This window comes from Glycine max, chromosome 9 (genome assembly GCF_000004515.6).
Source record: "Glycine max cultivar Williams 82 chromosome 9, Glycine_max_v4.0, whole genome shotgun sequence".
In the NCBI taxonomy this organism is placed as follows: Eukaryota; Viridiplantae; Streptophyta; class Magnoliopsida; order Fabales; family Fabaceae; genus Glycine; species Glycine max.
In genome coordinates, this window is record NC_038245.2 from 16,258,424 (window position 1) to 16,281,163 (window position 22,740).

At 33.7% G+C, this 22,740-nt stretch overlaps 1 protein-coding gene across 1 annotated transcript; it reads left to right on the forward strand.

Annotated features, from left to right (window-relative positions):
- Window positions 1-7,377: 7,377 nt before the first annotated feature.
- LOC100812852 (uncharacterized) lies at window positions 7,378-10,080 on the forward strand. Its single transcript, XM_006588039.1, has one exon. It carries the CDS (start codon window positions 7,378-7,380, stop codon window positions 10,078-10,080), a length of 2,703 nt encoding a protein of 900 aa, XP_006588102.1.
- Window positions 10,081-22,740: the final 12,660 nt, after the last annotated feature.

The following is a 22,740-nucleotide window of genomic DNA, read 5'->3' on the forward strand; positions in this document are numbered from 1 at the left end:
AGTGAGTAACTATTAAAAGAGAGTAATAAAAGTTTAAAAACTAAAACAGAATATAATTATCTAAATTTTGTGAATACCAACAAATAATATTTCATTTATTAATAGTATAGATATCACAAAACATGTTTAAAACACGTTACATATTGTATGGCTGGTAGAAATGCTGAGAAATATTAGTTTGTGTAGTAATTGACATTACACTTCCTTTTTTTTTTTTACATCTTCCTGTTGTCTATTAGAACAATTAATTTATGAAAATTTTAATGGGTTGATAATGGCTTTCTTCTTACCAGAATACATGCACGGTTGTATTTGCATTCTTAATCATTTAATGCAGTTGGATATTTTGAACTTAAATTCAAGAACATTGATTAAATTAGAATAATTTTGTGCTAATTGATTTACACGCACGATAGAAATAACAAGTTATTTTGAGTACAAAATAAGTTAATTCAACCTTGTAAAGGGGGTTTTTAGGATGATGCCTTTGTGTGTGTAGCATCAATGTGTGCATTTGTTTGTTTGCCGACTGGATTGTGGGAATAATACTGGATCATATGTCTTGGCCCATTTCCGTTTTCAGCATAGGTATGGAAACTAAATGTGTTCAATTAAATTTGTTGGCTTCACATCTTGAATAAACATGAACAAACATCCCCAGAAATATATAAAAAAAAGAACCCCAAAAAAAGATCTTGTAAAATTTGAGTTTATCGTTTATGATAAAAATGAAAAAAAAATGTTTAAAAACTTAAATAAGATATTCAAACTGCAATAAAGTAAAACCAATGGTCAGTTTAGTTAAGTTTATTTTTTTAAATTTTTTTTAATAAAATAAGTAAATTTTCAGTTTTCTAATGTACTTGCCAAAACTGTTTTTACTTAACCTCCACTACTATGACTGAGCCACAACACAGAAAGATGGCGATGCTGGGTTGGTTCTAACGAGGAAAGTTTGGATGTTAAGATTTATTGTTCATCTCACCCAGTCAATGAATTGTTAATAACAATTTCACCCCAGCGTGGTGAATTTGCAAGTCATAATTCTTTTGCATATCATCTTTGTGTTTGATGAATTGCCTCAATTGATTGAACTAGATCACAGATTAATTAATTTTACTTGTCTCTTGGTTCTGATTTCATATGCAATTACTGCAATGTTAATATTGGTTGGAGTTACATAGTATCGCTAACAATAAATACTAAATAAAAACAAAACAAATGAAGAAAGAAATTGAGAAACTAAGCACAATAAACTCAGTGTAAAAACTCCAGAGACCAGAGAAAATTAATTGTAGGTAGAAAATTAAGGCATATCACACATGTCATATACTATAATCGTATTAGTATTATACTATTATATGTCACTAACTATATGCAAGTAACACGAGGAGACCAAGAAAAACAAAAGTACGGGGTAAGGGGACACAAACTGAGAAAAAGAAATATAAGGTCTCACCTAGTATTATCCTTATAATACAATAGGAAACTTTATTGAATATTTTTAAGGTCTCACCTAGTCTAGGAACGTTCAGCTTCATTTTCTTGTTGTGCTTCACATGCTCAGGTTTTTGACAAAAACAGTGTCATCTATACATTGTTTAAATTTTTTTTAGATAAGCCTTTATTTGATACAAATTGTTTTGTTTATTTTCTTTCTTTTTCAATGTACATATAACCTGTAGTTGTGTTTCAATATTTGATCAGAAATTTTGTTTTTGTTCCTTCATTTTTAATGGAAGGCTACTAGAAAGATTCATTGTATTCAAGTAAAAAGCATAAATTTTTTACATTTTTATATATGCAGGAGAGTTCATACCCTTTAAATTCAAGATTTTACACGTTTGGACTATCAGTACCTGAGAATACTGGAGGCCTTCAGAGAACTCATTGACAATCACTGAACAAACAACTACAATAAGCACGGTTAGTTATGTTTTATGCTTCACTTTACTTCAAAAATTATATTAATAATATGATTGAAGAATGTTTTAAAAGTATTTTATAATGTCATGTGATTAAACTCTTAGATATTTCATGATTTAATTAAGTTTATGGTCGAATTGGTTATTTTCTAATGACATTTCTTGTAAAACTGATTTTTTAATAAAAATGATTTTTTATATAACGATTCTAATTCATTTTATTAAATAATTTTTTTAATAATAATTTACATGTAATTACAATTAAAACGTGTAATTATTAGTAAAAAAAAAATCTGTTTTTGTATTCTCCTGGCAGTGTCTAAAGATAAGCTCCGTCCTTTCATACCATGAGTCAACTTCTCAATCACTTGAAACAACCTAAGTGGATAACAATCTTATCATATTCTGTTTCCTTGTATTCTCTCTCTTGATTGTTGTACTTGTACCATGACTTTGACATATATAGAACATATGTTAAAGTTGAAAAGGAAACATTAAAGGAAATAATCTGAATATTATTGCTTGACATTCAAATACAATCATGAGTCTGCTACTATGCTTATATAGGCCATTGATAATCAAGAATAACTGAAAATAGGGAAATAAAGTCTCCTAATTTTCTGGTAATCAATCTCTGTTCTTAATCAATGTTAATTATATGAAACCATTCTGTCCTAAATTAATTTCATATTTACAACAGTTATCTTCATTAATTTCTCTACATAATATCATATAGCCAGTAGCTTCAATGGTTGAATTGTTCCTTCTTTTTCTTCCTATGGCTGCTGAAACTCCTTCCACCAATCCACTCATTGAGCTAGCTACAGTGTCATCCCTTCCCACCAACATGAGGGGACTTGGCCATGCATTTCATGAATTCTCTGCCTCCATTCGAGAATGTGATTCTCCCTTGTTTGCAGAAATTTTCAACAAACTTGTTAATAGAGATTTTTCTCCAACATGAGGAATGTCAGCAATAGTCCATTCCTAGACTCCAGTACTACAAACTACACTAATGGTTCTCACGCATCCTCAACTCATGGCCAAATAAACCCTCGTAGTCACAATTCCTCTACTTCTGCTGACCCTCCAAACAACAACACTCAATGGGGTAATGTCTCTCACTCAGTCCCTGCATGCCAGTATTGTGGTCGTTGTGACCACACTGCCAAAACATGTTACAAGCTGCATGGTATTGGGACCCCTCTGATCATCATCTCTACTAAGCAAATATGTCACAACATGATAACAGTTCTGATCCCAATTGGTTGCTTGATTTGTGATCTTGGAAATTTATCCGTCTCTTTTTTCAACACTCTGGCTCCACCTCTATACTTTGGCATGGTATATTTTTGGTAGCACTAGAAATCTCACTTCTCCAACTTGCAAATCAGCCTTAAATAATACATATTGTTGGTGTATCATTTTTAAGATTCCCTATCATGGAATTGGTGGATCGTACGTCTACTTCCCTATGAAAAATTATACATCACCAGAAATAACTCAAATAAGACGGTGTCTTCTTCTTTTATATATAGGCTTGTTTATTTCTTTAAGATCACAACTTGTTAAAAAGAAAATATATAGTATTAAATAAATAAAAAAAAGTAGCACAAGATTCCTTTCACGTATGGTGGTGTTTTGGTTGCCTTTATTTAACTTCAATTAACATTCATATCTGTGCCTTAAACCCAATGGGGCCACTTAAAGTTCTCTGTTGATAACTAATTAGCTTGTGATCTTTCTTATCTACTAATTAGTCCTAACCACTGGATCAGTATGTATAAATGAGGGTCTGTGTGGAGGAACAGAAAAAGGAAATAGTTTGGATAAAATAGATTTTAGGTCTCTCAATTCCTAGTCAAAATTAGTCTCAATCATTATGCTTTAAAAATGATGATTTTGACACTTGGGAGATAACAATATTTCTTAAAGTTTGATTCTCAAGTTTGTATATATGAAATAGTGTGTTGGGAGAAGTAAAGTCTTAAAATAAATTTTTATATTTTAGAGATGATTCTCTCATTCTTATGAAGGAGATATACTAGAAAAAAATGATGATTTTGATCTTTTTATTTTTTATTATGAAAATTAAGAATTAAGATACCAGGATGAGGGACAAAAGTCATTAATTATAAAAAAATACAACAATCAAGATTATTATTTTTAAAATATAAAAAAAACTAATTTTGATATATAAAGAAATCCAGGGGATATAATACACATTCTATCCAAATATTTTGTTAAACCCCAGGGGCACAATGTTTCGTCTTTCCCCAAGAGTTATAAATTGCTAATGATATTATTTGTCTTGAATTGGTTCCTGTGGCTAGCATATCTCTGCAACTTGTGCAACCATTTGGTAATGCAATTAAGAATATATAATATACTTTAAATTTACTAGGATGCATAAAAAACCCCGTGACTTGTCTGACCAAGACTTGCCAAATTTTTTTATCATGCATTACAAAAACCAGCCATTTGTTTTTATTTTTTGGATTTCTATTCTTTCCAAATGAAGGCCTAACAGATAAATTTCATGTCTAATTGCCCCTTGTTATTAGAGAAATAAGAAATTATAAGCTTTTGCTTTGACTTCTGAACATATTTTACACTCTTTGCAGGTTGCTTTTTATCTTGGAAGACCAGAGGAGTTCAAAATAACAGTGTCGCGGTAAGTAATTCCATTCTGAACTAATTCATGATGTCTGCTATATGATTATATGAGAGTATTTCAAAAGATTTATGTCTTACAATATTTACTTTAATTTTAAGTGTTTATAAATAAATATATGTTTAGAGCATTTTAAACAAGCTGGTAAAGGTCCAGTGATACACTGATCAAAATCCTCTAATTTGACAAACGGGGGCCTCTTAGTGAGAAAAGCTTGTCAGTTCTATTACATGTTGCTGGTAATTAAATTGTTTTATGCAAAATTTGACAGTGGGTCATAGATAATAAAAATCATCTAAGATCTCAATTTAAGATTTCTCGTTAAAAATACTCTAATAAACAAGATGAAGTGCTTATACTTTTTGGTGCATAATAACCACCTGACCCGCCTAATCCACGGCCCATGACAGCCTTTATTAGCATATATATTATCTCACTTTTGGTTATATATCATTGTAGTTGACTGCACCATGCTTAAACTAGTTAGAAAATATCAAAGTGATTAAATGTCATTAACTAATAACTATACTCATTTAAAGTACTAAGTTAGTTGGCATCCGCTGGCAAAGCCATTCCTGCCCCAACAACAACATTTCTTCCCACTAAACATGTCTGGTTAAGCCATACGTTAATGGTTCATAAGGATCATTAATTCATTATCTTGCATCTATAGCACTATTAATCTTTGATTCTGGTTGAGGAAAGCAACAAATTCATTAAAAAAAATTGCAAGTACAACTAAAAAGATATAGATTAATAAATAAAAAGGGTACTACTATAACCTCGTTATTTAAAAATATTGTATAAAAAATTATCTATAGCTAATTCAAAATGCATGTGGTTCAAGTGCAAGTAATCGGATTGGTAGTCATATATATCTAGACTAGATTAGATAGAAAAATAGAGGGAATAATTATAAAGCTGAGGAAGAGGAGATCCTATGGTAGTTTTGGATATTTGTTAGTAAAAAAGAAAGAAAGGAACCCCACGAATTGAAAAGTTAGTGAAGAAGGAAAGAATTGGAAACAGTGTGAAGGAGAGTTAATTTGGCGTGTATCATGTGGGTGGGAGGGCCTACAATATGCAGTGCAGCGAAGGCTTATGCATTGGATTGCATGTGACTATGTGAGTGTATAGGGAAGAGTTTCACATAAATACTTATTTAAACGTCTGCAAGAGTATTGTACTTATTTGAGTTTATCATATCACATAAATACTTATTTGAGTTTATCATATAACATAAATACTTATTTAAACGTGTGGGAGAGTATTGTACGAAAGTAACATAAGAATTGACTTCAAAGTTAAATACTTTTGGCTGAATACGTTTGTCATTTGATATAGAAGAGAGAAAGAAAATATATGTCAATTAAACAATTTATTAGTAATATTTTTTTTTGTAGCATTCCATTTTATTTTTTTTTTGGAATTGTCTGCACAATGTTTCGTCTTTCCCCAACAATTATAAATTGCTAATGATATTATTTGTCTTGAATTGGTTTGGAATGTTTAAATGTGCACCCTAAGTTTGAAATGTGATTCATTTGTGACCTCACCATAGCCTTCTGCCTCTATTATGTTGCCACCCATTACTTCCACGTCCTTCCCAGCCCTTTCTCTTTCTTGGCATGGCCAATCTACTGGGCTGTCCAAGGTTGCATCCTTACTGGAGTTTGGGTCATTGCCCATGAGTGTGGCCACCATGCATTCAGTGACTACCAGTTGCTTGATGATATTGTTGGCCTTGTCCTCCACTCCGGTCTCCTAGTCCCATGCTTGGACCTGTGAGTTCATTAATTAATGTGCATTGTGCAAAGCCTTTAATGAAGACCTTTTCAGCCTTTTTTTTAGTTATTTTATTTCTTATTTTGGAGAAATTATTCCGTAGTCATGCATGGTATAGCAGTCATCAATTTTCAAACAATCAAATTGTTATTGAATACAAAGATATTTTAACTTCTTTTCATATATAGTAATTCATATTTTGAAAGCCTTAAATCTCACTATAAGTTTCGTTCTTATTCATGCAATAATTCATATTGTGGGGCTACAATAAGGGGTTGGCTGTTCTCCACTGCTGCAACACTACTTTTACTGTGGTCTTACAAGCTTTGCTATGATGCAGGTGTTACTGTTAAGGCGTGTGGCGACTGTTAAGGATAGCAATATAGTTGATACACTTCCATTTAGCATATTGTCATCTCATTGAAAGTTGCATCCCCGACAACAAAGATTTCCTTACTATCATCGTTCAAGGTATGTATGTGATTCTCACACTTATGTGCTTAAGTATTATAGGCAATGGTTGACATGTTACTATTCTTTAGTAGTACATTGTAATTCATTGAGTGAGCCATAGTTCCCCGTTTAAGATTGAATACAACGATTAATACGGACAGTTTGGATTAATTGTTGTATTCAATCTTGAATTGTCCGTTTGGACAGTTTGGGAAGACAAATTGTTTTTACTTCATTTTGACTTATAAGTTAAGTATGTTGTGTTATTTTTGACTAAATTTCGAGCAATGCATCTTGCTTTGTTCTCTGGGTGCATACATGATAGGCGTGAATTGATGTCACCCCTTTCATGTTGTGTACTTGGAGACCAAAGCGAAATGCTGCCGAAATTTTGTCAAAATTAACATAACCGTCTTAACTTGTTTGTTTGAATGAAGTAAAAAAATTGTCTTTCCGAATGGGGTAGGGTCATACCTTTTTATGAAAAAGAGAGGTTGACATGCATATCGGTTAATGTGCGGGCTATGGCAGTACACCAAAATGGATCGAAGTTGGATGACAAGACCACGCATAAGTGACGAGTATGACAATGGAGTTGAAGATTTCTTGCAATTTGCCAAACATAATGCAGCACCCATTGCTGGACTATACTTATGTCCATGTGTTAATTGTTTGAATGGACGACGACAATCTTTGGATGACATTAGAACACATCTTATATGTGATGGTATCAGTCCAAATTATATGAAATGGATTTGGCATGGTGAATTACCACAAATGTCATCAAGCCCTCTGACTGCTCCAGTTGACGAAGAAGTTGGTGATCGTATAGAAGACATGCTACGTGATCTTGGACAAGAGGGTTTTAGGCAAGCACATTCACCTTACTATGAAAGCTTAGATACTGATTCTACGACTCCATTGTATATGGGATGCACAAAGTACACACGGTTATCAGCGGTCTTAGGTTTGGTGAATTTGAAAGCAAGATTTGGGTGGAGTGACAAAAGCTTCAATGAATTACTTTTGTTATTGAAGAATATGCTTCCTATAGATAACACATTACCCAAGAACCATTACGAGGCAAAGAAGATATTATGCCCTGTGGGTATGGAATACCACAAAATACATGCTTGCCCTAATGATTGTATTTTGTATAGACATCAATTTGCTGAAATGCGCAGCTGCCCTACATGTGGAGCGTCACGTTACAAAGTGAAGTCTGATGAAAGCAGTGTTGATGGAAGCACATACAAAGATTGTCCATCAAAAGTGTGTTGGTATCTTCCAGTAATACCAAGGTTTAAGCGATTGTTTGCTAATGCACAAGACGCAAAAAACCTAACATGGCATGCTAATGGAAGGATTAAAGATGGATTGCTCCGTCATCCAGCTGATTCTCCTCAATGGAAGTCAATTGATGAGTTGTATCCGGAATTTGGGCAAGATCCCAGAAACCTAAGGGTTGGTCTCGCCTCCGATGGAATGAATTCTTTTGGGAACTTGAGCTGCAACCACAGTTCCTGGCCTGTTTTGCTGATGATTTACAACCTTCCTCCTTGGTTGTGCATCAAACGGAAGTACATAATGATGTGTATGATGATAGCCGGTCCCAGACAGCCAAGAAATGACATTGATGTGTATCTTGCTCCATTGATTGAAGACCTCAGGAAATTATGGGTAGAAGGGGTTGATGTGTATGACAGGAATGCTCAGGAGACATTCAGGTTGCATGTAATGATTTTTTGCACCATTAACGACTTTCCGGCATATGGGAATTTGAGTGGATATAGCGTCAAAGGCCACCACGCATGTCCTATATGTGAGAAAGACACAAGTTACCTCCAATTAAAGCATGGGAAGAAGACAGTGTATACAAGACATCGAAGATTTTTAAAAGCTTTTCACCCATACAGGCGAATGAAGAAGGCATTTAATGGCACATCTGAGTTTGACAGTGCACCGATTCCTTTGTCAGGTCATGAAGTTTTTGATCGGGTGAAGAACATCGTCACTATATATGGGAAGACACAAAAAAAGGATGGGTCCCACAACCAGCTTTGGAAGAAAAAGTCTATATTTTTTGATCTGCCTTACTGGTGTCATTTAGATGTGAGACATTGTTTAGATGTTATGCATGTTGAGAAAAATGTATGTGATAGTCTAGTTGGGACACTGCTAAACATTAAAGGCAAGACAAAAGATGGTTTGAAATGCCGTCAAGATTTAGTAGAGATGGGCATACGACAACAGTTACACCCAGTTTCAAAAGGTGTTCGAACTTATTTGCCGCCCGCATCTCATACAATGTCAAAGACTGAGAAAAAAAGCTTTTTTCATTGTCTGAAAAATGTCAAAGTCCCACAAGGATACTCTTCAAATATAAAGAGCCTTGTATCTATGAGTGATTTGAAATTGGTTGGCTTGAAGTCTCATGATTGTCACGTTTTAATGCAACAATTATTGCCTATAGCCATCCGGGGTATATTGCCTGACAAAGTAAGGGTTGCAATAACTAGATTGTGTTTTTTCTTCAATGCCATCTGCAGCAAAGTAATCGACCCAAAACAGTTGGATGATTTGGAAAATGAGGCTTCCATTATCATTTGTCAATTGGAGATGTATTTTCCACCTGCATTTTTTGACATAATGGTTCACTTGGTTGTTCATCTAGTTCGAGAAATACGGTTGTGCGGGCCCGTTTATCTGCGTTGGATGTATCCGGTTGAGCGGTACATGAAGGTATTGAAAGGTTATACGAAAAATCAATATCGCCCAGAAGCAAGCATTGTTGAAAGGTATGTGGCTGAAGAAGCCATTGAGTTTTGTTCTGAGTACATTGAAAATGGTTCACCTGTTGGTCTTCCTGAAAGCCGTCACGAGTCCACCCGACAAGGCAGGGGTACACGAGGATTCAATGTTGTAACCATGGATCGGGAACAGGTCTCACAAGCGCATTTATATGTACTAAACAACACTGCTGAAGTTATACCATACTTAGATGCTCACAAGGAATATGTTGCAGCTTGTCACCCAAACATGAATATGATGCGCGTGTTGCAGGAGCACAATAGGAGTTTCATTAATTGGTTTAGAAAAACAATTTTTGGAATTAACACTGCTTCTAAGACATTAACAATGTTAGCTGTTGGGCCTAATCTTAATGTCCTTACTTGGAAGGGGTATGATATTAACAATTATTCATTTTACACAAAATCGCAGGATGATCACAGTGTTGTATAAAACAGTGGAGTCACCATTGATGCTCATTCGGACCACTTTAGTAGTGCAGTGGATAACCATCCTATTCGAGCGTCCATGCCTTATTATGGACAAATCAAGGAAATTTGGGAGCTTGATTATGGTGAATTTAGAGTGCCTGTTTTCAAGTGCCAATGGGTTAATGGAAATGCAGGTGTCCGACAAGACAAAATGGGGTTTACTTTGGTTGACCTTCAAAGGATTGGTTATAAGGACGAGCCATTCATCTTGGCAGCACAAGCAAGACAGGTGTTCTATGTTGAAGATCCCAACGACTCAAGATGGTCAGTTGTTCTTCAGGGGAAAACAATTGGTATCTCTCCCGATATTGATGCTTCAACCCTTGATGTTAACGACATGTCGACCTTCTCCACAGAAATGCCTCCCGTAAATGATGAAAATGAGGAGGATGATGTATATGCAAATCGTATCGATCATGACGAAGGTTTATGGGAAAATACATCTACTTGAATGCGGTATATAACACCATTTTGTTTACCTTATCCATTGTCATTTTAAATTTCTTATTATTTGTATTTCATTATTATTTGATACGTTTATGTTGTGGTAATTTAGTTGGCTTAATTTATTTCCGTATTTCTATGCAGGCATGGCAACACTCCCGAGGTCCCCTCCACGACCAGATTCTCCTACGGAAACCACAAAAAAGAAGACTAGACAAACTACCAGGATGCGAAGGTTGACTGCCAAAAGCTTAGATCAACCACGACCAACTGTCCACGTCAACCCTTCTACTGGTAGAGGATCTGGCCCTCATAAAGAAAAATTTCATAGTTACCTGGGGGTAGTGGCACGGGAGAAAATTCCTATCGTTCATACAACTTGGAAGGATGTCCCAGAAACTCTAAAAGTTCTTGTATGGGATGACATTTTGGTAAGTACGCTAAACTGGTAACTAGATATTTATTATTAGAGTAACTTATTCAGCAATATTTAGAAGTAACATGTAACTAGATATTTTGAACTCTTCTCTTAATTAATATGATTATAGAAAAGTGATGTAATTGAGTCTATGCAATTCGAGGCACCCAACTTCATTGATATGTGAAAATGAGAACGAATTAGATTTGCACATGGAGAGGAATTACTTTTTTTAAAATGCATATCAACATTATGATCATATAGTGTTAATTATGATACAAAAATGAGAACGAGTCTCCCCTCCTGTGACAATATAGGATTATCTACCCACTGTGGAAAATTCATTATATAGTTTATATACTTCAAGCTATGTATACACGAGTTTAAGAGATTATTATTCTTTAAAGACAAGTAATTTTATATGAATTCAATTTTGGGTGGGCATTTCATATGAACTAGCAATAGGCATTACACATCTGTGTGAAAAAGAGTTGTCTCTTAGCTGGTACTTAGTACTCATAGCTTTTATTAGCAAGGATAGATAGTCATAAAGGGGAATTCTGGCATGGACATTTCACCTTAGCATTTTAGAAAGGGCCCCAAGTAAGGTATGCACATGACACACACGTTAGAAAAGACTTGGTCTGTTACGGCGAGTTAAGTGAAACTATATTTGTGGTTGTTGAATCTGTTGTGGCATATTCATCTTCATCTAGGATAAGTGTCCAAACCCTTTTCCTTGGATGGCTAATCTAGCTACCAATCTTAGGTCTGGAGAGGTTTGATGTAGTTAGAATTAGAGAGTCAATTACATTAAGAGGTCATCACCATGAGTCTATGCAATTTGAGGAACTGGTCAAGATTCATTAAGAGGTCATCACCATGAGTCAAGTATTTATTCAATTTTATTTATGCCAAAATGGGTGGGGGGAGGGGGGTAAGAACAAGCAACAAGTATTTATTGAATTTCATTTATGTGAAAATGAGGGGAAAAAACTAACCATCAATGAACATAAATAGGTAAGCTCTGTACAACAAAAATTATAAAATCTGTATCAATGATAAGTTTGGACAGTGAAACACTACTTAAGACTCAAAGTAAACTAGGTTATTATAGTATGTAATACAATAATGGTTATCAAACATGAGACACAAAAGTGAAACGGAATAAAACATAGGTCTAGAGTACATTATTCACACTAAGATTTTTAAAATTGCACAAGACCTTTCTTTCTCCAATAATCAAACATAGGTTAAGATTCTTAAAATTGATTGTCAAAATACATCACAAAAAACTATGATTCCATTACAACTTATAATAGAGCTCAATGCAAGTGCTAGAATACAAGTGATGAATCAAAGTACATCACCAAAAAAATTAGGAAACAAAATGAATCTGGAAAATTTTTCTCCCCTCCAAACAATAATACAAGTGCTAGACTTGGTTGCATTTGTTTTTTTCCTTTTGATGAATAAACTATGATTCCATTACAAATTATAATAGAGCTCAATGCAAGTGAGCATACATAATAGGGGACACTGAACATACAAACAAACCTAATCTACTGTCAATAAAATCATTGACAACTTCTAACTAAGAAGAAAGAGACTATAACATATTGAGTCGAAAACATTAAGTTTAACAGTGCAGATATTGGGATGAGGCAAACACTTTTTAAACATCAGGGTAAAAACTCTATGAGATTAAATTACCAGCGGTCACGTAAATCAATTTCTGATCCTGATGAATCTTCACCATTGGCTTCCAGCATTTCACGCAACTCTGTTGTTGTACCGTGCTTTTTGAGATCATCCTTCAAATCCCAGAGTTCTTTGCTCTGGGTCTCCATTTTCTTCTCCAGATCACATGCTTCCCCTGATTTCACTAACATTGCGCTGCCCACAGACACATCTCCCTTGGCCTTAGCAACTTTTGATTGCCGCTCACTATCAACATCCTTCCCCCGTTTTTTCCCCGGATGGAAGTTTGTTGTTGTGTGGATTCTTTACCCTCCTCAGTCTCAATTTTTGTATCACTACCACCTGAAAAGAATGCAGTGAGCAAGAAATCAATTCTTAAAACTACATTGAAAATAAAGAGATTCAAACAACCACAATGGCAATAAAAACCAGACTTTTTTAAAAATATCAATCACCCTTTTTAGCGAAGTCACTAACAGCTGATTGATCAGAAGATGAGAGATTGTTGTGTTGGATGCCAAAGAGTTTCCTAGTATTTATTACAACATTGACAGTCAGGCATATATAAGCAGGAAAAACAGAAGATAAATAGTCATAATGCTACCAAAATTACACCAAATATATACCTCCACTTCCAAAGAAACCAGGCTTCGTCGGAGTGTTTGTTAGTGGTATACATGGCCTAACAAGAGAGTTCCAAACAGATTAGACCAAAAGCAGGCATAAAAAATTATTTATTAGCAGAGTATAGACAAGGAAAGTACAGCATGAAGGACAATCATAGCGTAGGAAGCAATGATTGCAGACCTGCATCTTATCCATTCTAGAACGCACCATACTTCTAATCACCAAATTCCAAAGGAAACAGGGCTCCAAGGGATACCACCAATGTAACCATTAGGCCACTATAGGAATGTTTTCAGACACCAAATTCTCAAGACCCAGATCATTCTATAAGTTGATTAACATAATGTTGACTTTGAGTGAGTAAGTCTAATGAGTCAGACAGTCAGACTAACTTAACTTGACAACTTGTACATACTTAAACAATAGAAATAATTCCTTTTGTGTTGATTTTTTTATTTTTAAAAATGAGTATCTGAAAGACATTTTAGGATTTGACTAATGTGAAATGAATCAAAGTCGAATAGATCAACTTAACAAAGTAAATTAAGATTTGTTACTGTATTCTTTTCATATACAAGAGTCAAATATGAAATTTTTAGCTAATTTTCTTATATTAAATCAGCATGGTTAATTAGCAAAATTTATATTGTAGTTTTTTTTAACTATCAAAACAAAGAAAATTGTCATGTTTTTATTATGGTAAAAAAATTTAATCTTTAGATATAGTTAAATCTAGGTTTAGCATTTCAAATTTTTTTAGTTATTTTAGTTTTTGTAAAATTTAAAACTTTTGAAAATAACCTCTTTTTATCACTTATTGCTACGTGATATTTATTTAAATATATCACTTCAACATAGTTGCAATCTTGCAGACATAATTTATCTAACTACATGCCACTTCACTACAAAATTTAATTATATTTAAAAAAACTATATAAAAATACATGCTTAAGCCTTTTTTGGGTTCATCATGTTTAAGCCTTTTATTACTAAGGAATATATATTAAAATTCTCTGCAAAGGATAATAATTAATAATATTTATAAATGATTAATTACTTAAGAATAATTAACAAAAAATGAATGCTATATTATTGCTTGTGTCAAATTCTGTTAAAAATAAACAATAATAAAAAAGACCATCAATTAAATAGTTTTTATTTTATAATTAATATAAAATTTTGTAAATAAGGAATTAAAAAATTTTATTTTATATTAATATAACATAATTTATATGAAAGGAGAACTTTTTAAATCTAATAGTGATCAGTTTTGTATAAAATTATTAAATATTGTAGTAGTTGGTGTAAGTGTAACTCTCCCCATATGTGTATATCATTTGACCTTATCACTAACTAGGTAGTTAGGTGAGTTCCTTTATTTAGAACTTCATCACGCTGCACCATCCAAATACGTTTTACCCTCCTCTTTCTTAACAACCTTATTAAATAAATATGGCTACACAGAAATGAAGCATTTTTCACCCATTGACATTTTCTCTAGTTCTAATGAAAATGAATTTTATCTTTAAAACAGTGAAAATGAATTTGATCTAATTACTATAAGTTCAAAAATATATAAAGATTAAAAAGAAGAAGAAGGAATAAAGAAATACATATAAATATGAAGGTTCCTGATGGTCACAGGCAAGGACTTGTATGTACCAAATATACTAGACTCTGGACAATTTGACTTGTTGCTAGAATAATGGAAACAGGTTGCAAAAGTGTATTTCCCAAATGCTATATGGTTGGTTTACACGTTTCCATGTAAAGTCCAAGTGTAGGAAAGATGCTGGAAACTTGAGGGAAACAACAAAAGCCACCATCCAATCTTATAGATATTATTTAGTATTGAGGAGATTTATTAGAGTGGTGAATTATATGTTGGGTCATAGTGCTAGTGAAGTGCGACAAATCATATAGCAATAAAATTCCCCAGTAAAGGAGCTATCGTTAAGACACATGAACGGATCATTCTATTGAGGAGATTTATTAGAGTGGTGAATTATATGTTTTCAGACACCAAATTCTCAAGACCCAGATCATTCTATAGGAATGTTTTCATATAGCAATCCTCACTTAAGTTATTACTTACTTTCTATGTATCCAAAACAAAATGCATGTGATTATTATTTTATTGAAAGGCTTAATTATGTTTATAGTCTTTAAAATTTAGGGTGAATCCAATTCTGGTTCTGAAATTTTAAAAGAAAAAATATGTTAATCTCGCATATGACTGTGCATTGTATTAAGGCCATCTCATACTATGACTGTGCATTGTATTAGGGAAAAATGCTTCCATATATGTAGTTTTTAGTAATGTACAGCAGTAAGGTACACTAGACTGTTTTGTCAACTTTTTATAAGCAGCTTGCAAACTTCTAGTGACTGGTATATATATTATTTAATTGCGGTGGAAATGTGGTCTATGCAGTAACAAATTTAATTGTCTATTTATTATTTTAGGCCAAATTTGACATACCTGAAGGTTTAACTGCGAAGAAGAAGGTTATGTCCACCGTTGGGACCAGATGGAGGCAATTTAAGTCCTCCCTGACGACCAGATATGTATATGCTGAGAATGACGATGAACAAAACAAGGATCCATCTGCTAAGTATGGTATTGATCGAAATACATGGGAAGAATTTGCAAAGACTCGACAGACCCCTACTTGGAAGGTTTAAATTTCAATCTTTTTACAGAACATTTTAGTTACGTATTTTAGTTGTTAATGTCAAACATGTTTGAGTTGTATTTGAAAATGCTGACAGGGAATACGCAAAAAAGCACAGGAAATTCAAAAATTCAATGAATCTCCCCATGTACTCTCTCGTGGAGGCTACGATGTGCTTGAAAAAAAATTAATGGCCGAGAAAACAAAGTCAAGACTGAATGAAGGTGACAATAGTCAAAATGCAGATATGGTCGTCGACCCTCCATCCCCTATTGCGAGACATGAGAAGTGGAAAAAGGCTAGGACAAACAAATTTGGACAAATGACATCTGCAGCAGCTCAAGAAATCGCAGACAAAATTGTAAGTTTAATATATGCCACAATTATAAATTGTAATTTGTAACCATAACCACAAGTTAATTTGTTGTCAATGTCATAGGATGAATTACAAGAACAAGCTAAACAGGGAGCTTTTGTCCCACATGGTCGTCAAGACATCCTAAACACTGCCATTGGTCGTCCAGAGCATCCTGGATGTGTTCGTGTCGGTGGACATGGTGTGACCATAACCAGCTACTTTGGACATGCTTCCTGTGGGTCCCACAGTTCTTCGCCTGCGATCACCGCCGAAAGATTGGTTGAAATCATGCAAAGTATAAAGCAAGAGGTGAAGAAAGAGGTAGAAGACGAGAACAAAGACCGTATGGACAAGATGAAAATGGAGTTGGATGCGATCAAGAGTGAATTATCCCAAATTCATACGCAACAGTCAGCTCCCCCAAGACCGTCTAACCCTGACATATTTGTTGCACGTGTTAGCACGAAAGAGAGTTGTGCTGAAGCTGCTAATAATGTTGTTGGTAACGAGCGGTCTACATTTGATACATGTAGTATGGGCTTCTACATTGTTTGTGGTGACAGTACATAGCTGGTGGCAGGGGGAAAGGTCTTTGGAGTAGGTGGCACGATACACACTGTTGCTTATGGAGATGATGTAGTAAGGGTGTGTGTTGACACTGTATACGATGCTGAAGCCATTGTCCCGTTACCCACTTCAGAGATTCAGTATGTCAGGGACGCCGTGAACTCATTCATTGGATGGCCCAGACATCTAGTGAAACCTTTATCTTATGTAAGTAATATAATAATCCCCCTGCCAAATTGTCATTTGAATACACACTTGTAATTTTTGTTAAGTTGTTGATTAAATTTAATACTTATTTTCTTGTACCACTTAGGATTCTGACCTTAATGTGCGGAAGCCAGTTGAACATAGTAGTGATGCAAAGCTTGCAGGTGAATCCGATCCATTGGGAGAGTTGATGAAGATATTGTTTTATGTGTACCAGAATCCAGTGGAAGTGCCGTGGGAGGCTCACCAATTTGGACTTCCTGAGATTGGGGCAAAATTTTACATCACACATGCAGATCTAGCAGAAATAATATCAGGTGACAAGTGTTTAAACATAGCGATACTACAATTGTGGACCATGTAAGTCATTTTCCTGCAACCTTTATGTTTCATTACCTGATAACCATTATTTTTAAATCTAAAACATTTAAAATAATCATGACTTGTCTTCCAAATAGATTTATGAATGAGTGCGGTAGAAGCAAAGCTGATCAGTCACTATATGGCTTGCTGGAGCCTCAATCTATACAAAATGCTAAGGAAAGACGTCAACAATGCCAACAATACATTGAAACATGGGTCAAGGAATCACAAAGGCAGTTGTATTTAGGAGCTTACTTGCATCAGTAAGTTCAATTGTTCTTCGAATTTAAGTTTTTTATGTTGTTGTACAATTCTGTTATTATAATTGTCCAATTCAGGGCACATTGGCAACTATTTGTTCTCCACCCAAGGGAAAACACGGTCGTTTGGTTTTGTTCTCTGAGGAAGAAGCCTGATATTAACATCAAAGGCGCAATTAATAGGTTCTATTCAAATATACAAATCATGGCATCCTTTAGTTGGTAATTGTTGTTACATATACAGCAAAAATAGTTGTCATATATATGCTATTTTTTTTAACTAGTGCAATAAAGATAATAACCAGTTCTTTTGAAGGCATGTGTAATCAAGGTGCACCTCGGTGGGTTGAACCCAAGGTAATCAGTAGTTGTTTGTAATGAACCGTTTGTACATCTTTAAGTGTTGAATGTTAAGTAACCATTAAAAATGTTATATGTAGACTAATGTGCAAAGTGGAGGGTTTGAGTGCGGATATTATGTCATGCACTGGATGTGGTGCATCGTGACTGCCGGTTTGAAGGATGACTGGCACAAGGTAAACATAATGCATGGAGTTACAATTGTAACTTTTGTTAATATTTGTTAAGTTACTAATAATTTTATCTAATGTTAATTTTGTAGTGGTTTTCTGATGGCTCATCGTTAGACGTGGAGGCCATCACAACAGTTCGACAGAAATGGGCAACTTACTTTTTATCTTTTAGGAAAAGCAGTTGCTAAATTTGATTTGTATTATGTACAAGTGCATTTTTCCTGTGGTTTCATCAAAGAATTAGAACAATTATGGCTACAACTTTGTATGTTGGATACATTAGAGGATCATTAATTCAAAAAAGGATATTCAATTTGCATGGACTTATATATGTAGGATGCATGTCATTTGATGCTATTGTTCAGATTTCATTTGATGTTATTATTTAATTTGCATGGTCTGATTTAATTTATAGGTACCAGAGATCAATGTAAAAAAAATGCATCAATAAAACGAAGAAAATAAAAAAAAAAACTTAGACATACAAAGACGGTTTCCGAAAACGTCATAAAATGACAACATAATATAGACCTACAAAGACGGTTCCCATAACCGTCGTAAATTTGCATAACATACAAAGACGTTTCCCATAAAATGTCTTAGTATGCAGTCTTGACATGCCATCTAAGACGGTCATAAAAACCGTCTTAAATTGGTATAACATACAAAGACGGTTTTAAAAACCGTCTTAAAATGTAAATTATGATTATTATAATTAAGACGGTTTTTCAATAACCGTCGTAGACGATTCGCACAAATTAAGACGGTCATTGTAACTGTTTTCATATCGCAAATTTATCTGTAAACTTTAAGACGGTTATGGAAGAAACGTTGTAATATTTAGCACATACTAAGACGGTTATGTTTGACCGTCGTAGTATTCAAAACTTACAAAGACGGTTTCCATAACCGTCGTAAAATAGCTTATACATTTTACGACGTTGGCATTAACGACGGTTGAAAACCGTCGTGACATGACCATAAAAACCGACTTAAAATCCAATTTTTCTAGTAGTGAGCAACAAGCGTCATTCCAAAGTTGCAAGGGCAATCCAAAGCATCTTAACCATACAAGTCATGATCCCCATTCTTTCGACGCATTCCTGGCTTAATCTAACGTAGTAGCTAACCATTTGTCCTCCCTTTCTAAAATGTCATTTAAGTTATCATCTTCCTCCCCAAATAAAAGCACTGCATTATCCCCAAGATACTTGACTGAAATACTTGTGTAACCCTTATACAGGAAAGCTTCTTGAATATCATGAACCTTTAAGAGCCATATATCCTATCATGCATCTCCTTAGCTAGCTGGCATACGTCTCCTCCACACAAAACTATCTACCACACCATGAGTCTTTCTCTCGATCCAGTTCCGGCTTCTCACGATCCAACTTTGGCTTCTCCGACTTCCTTTTCCACACCTGCTTATTTCTTGCATATTGATTCCTTATCGCTTGTGCATATATATGACACCCCTAGTCTTACTATTGCTTCTCCTGCCCCATAGTGACCTCCCTCTTGTTTCCCCCCAAAAATAGATGGGTTTATGTTGTGCATTATAAGCTGTGCAAGTTCTGGTTTGAAGGTCTTTGGCAACCTTTACCACCAACTTATCCCCTTTCAAATATCTAGGCAGGTTGACGAAAAGTTTTTTGTTACCTAACCAGATATTGTCAAGTTGCGATTCAAGAAGTCGAGTTTTTCACACCATGAAATGAAACAAAACCCAAGCGAGTCCCCCATTTGTTTCTTTTCTTTGATATGAACAAGTCAACCGTCTTTCCCCATCTCACGAACACCTTCCACATATCCTACTCCTTATACTCAGCCGGTATGTTGGAAAAGTAATAAGCGTAAAATCTCCATTGAACTTGTACACCCCTTTACCTCCATCACGACAAACACTCCTTTCCCACTCAAGCCTTCCCTCCCAGTTTCTCTCTCTCTCACCCATCCCAGTTCCTCTTGGCTTGCTTGGATGAATATGATTAGGACAATTACCTATGAAACTTAATTTGAAGACTCATTCCATAGGAGACCTCTTCTAAACAATCACTATGACTAATGACCGCACAACTTTCATCCTATGGACAATCCCAAGCATCACTAATATAGTAATATGTATTAGTAATAAAGTGTCATTTATAATATACTATGGGCACCTAGTATTAATTTCAAACATTCATTTGATACTCTTTATTTTCAGTCTACATCCACCATTTTATTGTACTATATATCTATTATATTTACACTTCTTTCTCTATGATCTCAATCTCTCTGTTATAAGATGTCCAATAATATGTGGTGTTCATGCATTCTATATATGTTATCAGCAACACATGCATGGCTGGCAAATTCACACAGCGAAGAACCATCTAAGTTACGTAAGAATCCCCAACAGCATTAAGAGATACAAATCTTATTGGACAGAGTGGTAGGATGGTCACCACAAGATTTGATGAAGTCTAAAACAAACCATAGGCTGAAGAATGGATCACTTAATTGAGTTAACATCCATCAATTGCCCTCGATGCAATGTTTATTACGGGCTAATTAAGAAGTAAGAACCAATAATTCTTGATTGTTATATGTTCGTCTTAATTCACTCCCAAAAAATAAGAGTGGATTTTTTTATAAAAAAAAAATCTGTTTTTTTAGTTTATAACTTGAAAATTCCGAAATGATAAATGGAACACTTAAATCAATAAATAATCAAATGATTTAATTGTAAAACCCACAGATAAACGTGATGAGATATAAGTGGTTAATGTACTAAAGTTAACTGAATCGTTTCTGAGTTTGATTCTTGATGAAAATAATTATTCATCAGATTTTACTTACCTTCCAGATAAATTATGTATTGGTCGTGATCCTTTTTCCCTGATGAATTGGAGGGTTATAACAAAACAAAAAAATCATACATAAAAAATTATTTTAAAAAATATTATGTGAAAATTGTTTCTTCCAACAAAATATATCGTGCATAAAAGTATTACTTTCAAAAAACAAGTATTACTTTTAAATTTTTATACAAAACTATTCTACGATGCAATAAATTATGATAATCCGGTTCCAATTATGTGTTAGAAATATTACTAAAATTAGTGTCTTTTTTTTTAAAAGACTGAAATTAGTGTCTTTTTTCTGTAAAGACTAAAATTAGTGTCTAACTTACATTTGCTTCAATTTATTTCAAATAATAATAATCATTTTTTTTGTTAACTTCTTTAAAAAATTATTAAAAAAAGTGATTATGTCTTTAAATTTAGAAGTTTCTAATGCACTTAATGTTTTAAAGTTACTTTTAACGTTACTTTATCACTAGTGTCGTTCATCTTACATGTAATTAATTTTTATGAAGAAAAATAAAACTAGTGAATTATGTTTAGGAATGAAAACATGTCACACAACCATTAAGGGCTTATTACTTGATGTATTTAAAGTCTAACTTAATTTGATTTATTTACTAAAAATGTTAAACTTAGACTTTTAAAAAGGTTTATTTAGTTAAATAGGTTAGGCTTGGACTCATAAAAAAGCCCATTAGGCCAACCTATATACATATTACACTTATATATTTAACATCTTAATAAATTAGTAATCTCATATCATAAATAAAATAATTTTCTGAAATAAAAAACATTATTATTAAAATAAATTAACATAAATCCTAACTTCAAGTTCATGAATCATAATTGTGTAATATTTAAGGGTGATAATGTCTTGCATGCTAATTTTTTTATTCCTGTTTATTACGTTTTGGGGGAAAATGTACAGTTTTTTCTTTCTTTTTAATCTTGACATAAACATATTAATAGATAAAATTATCAAAATACTAAAAAGCAAAATAGCATTTACGCACTATCCAATTGGAAAATGTGATCCATGGATCAAATATGTCGGTATGCTATGTAGTTGACTGTCATTTTTTATTTGGCTTTATTGTGCAGAGAAATGAATACAATGACGTTGTTGAAAAACTAATATGAATTGTATGTTTCACTTTTAGAAAAAATAAATATAAAATTTAGATTTGAATATAAAATAGGTTTTTAAATAAGTTAACAGGACAAACCAAGCATTTTAAAAAAAGGTTAAGTTAAGCAAAAATAATAAGTCTTTGATGGATAATAGGTCAAGCTTAGACTCTAGTTTTGTAAAACACGTCGCGCCTATTTATCAAAGTCTAACCTAACATATTCTCATCCCTAGCTATGTTAGAATTACGTGGGGGCTTAAAGAAAAGAGATAAACATAAAATTTCAATTAACTTTTTTACTTAAAAAAAAAAAAAGCTATTCACAAAAGAAAAAGCAAAGAATACAACAGAATTGTTATGAATAATCTTTTGTGGATGTCATTATCTTCATTTATCTTCATTTGTATTTATCTTTTATAACTCTTTTGTTATCTTTGTATCTATAAATATGTTACTCCTCTTGGAAAGAATACATACAATTATCATTCTC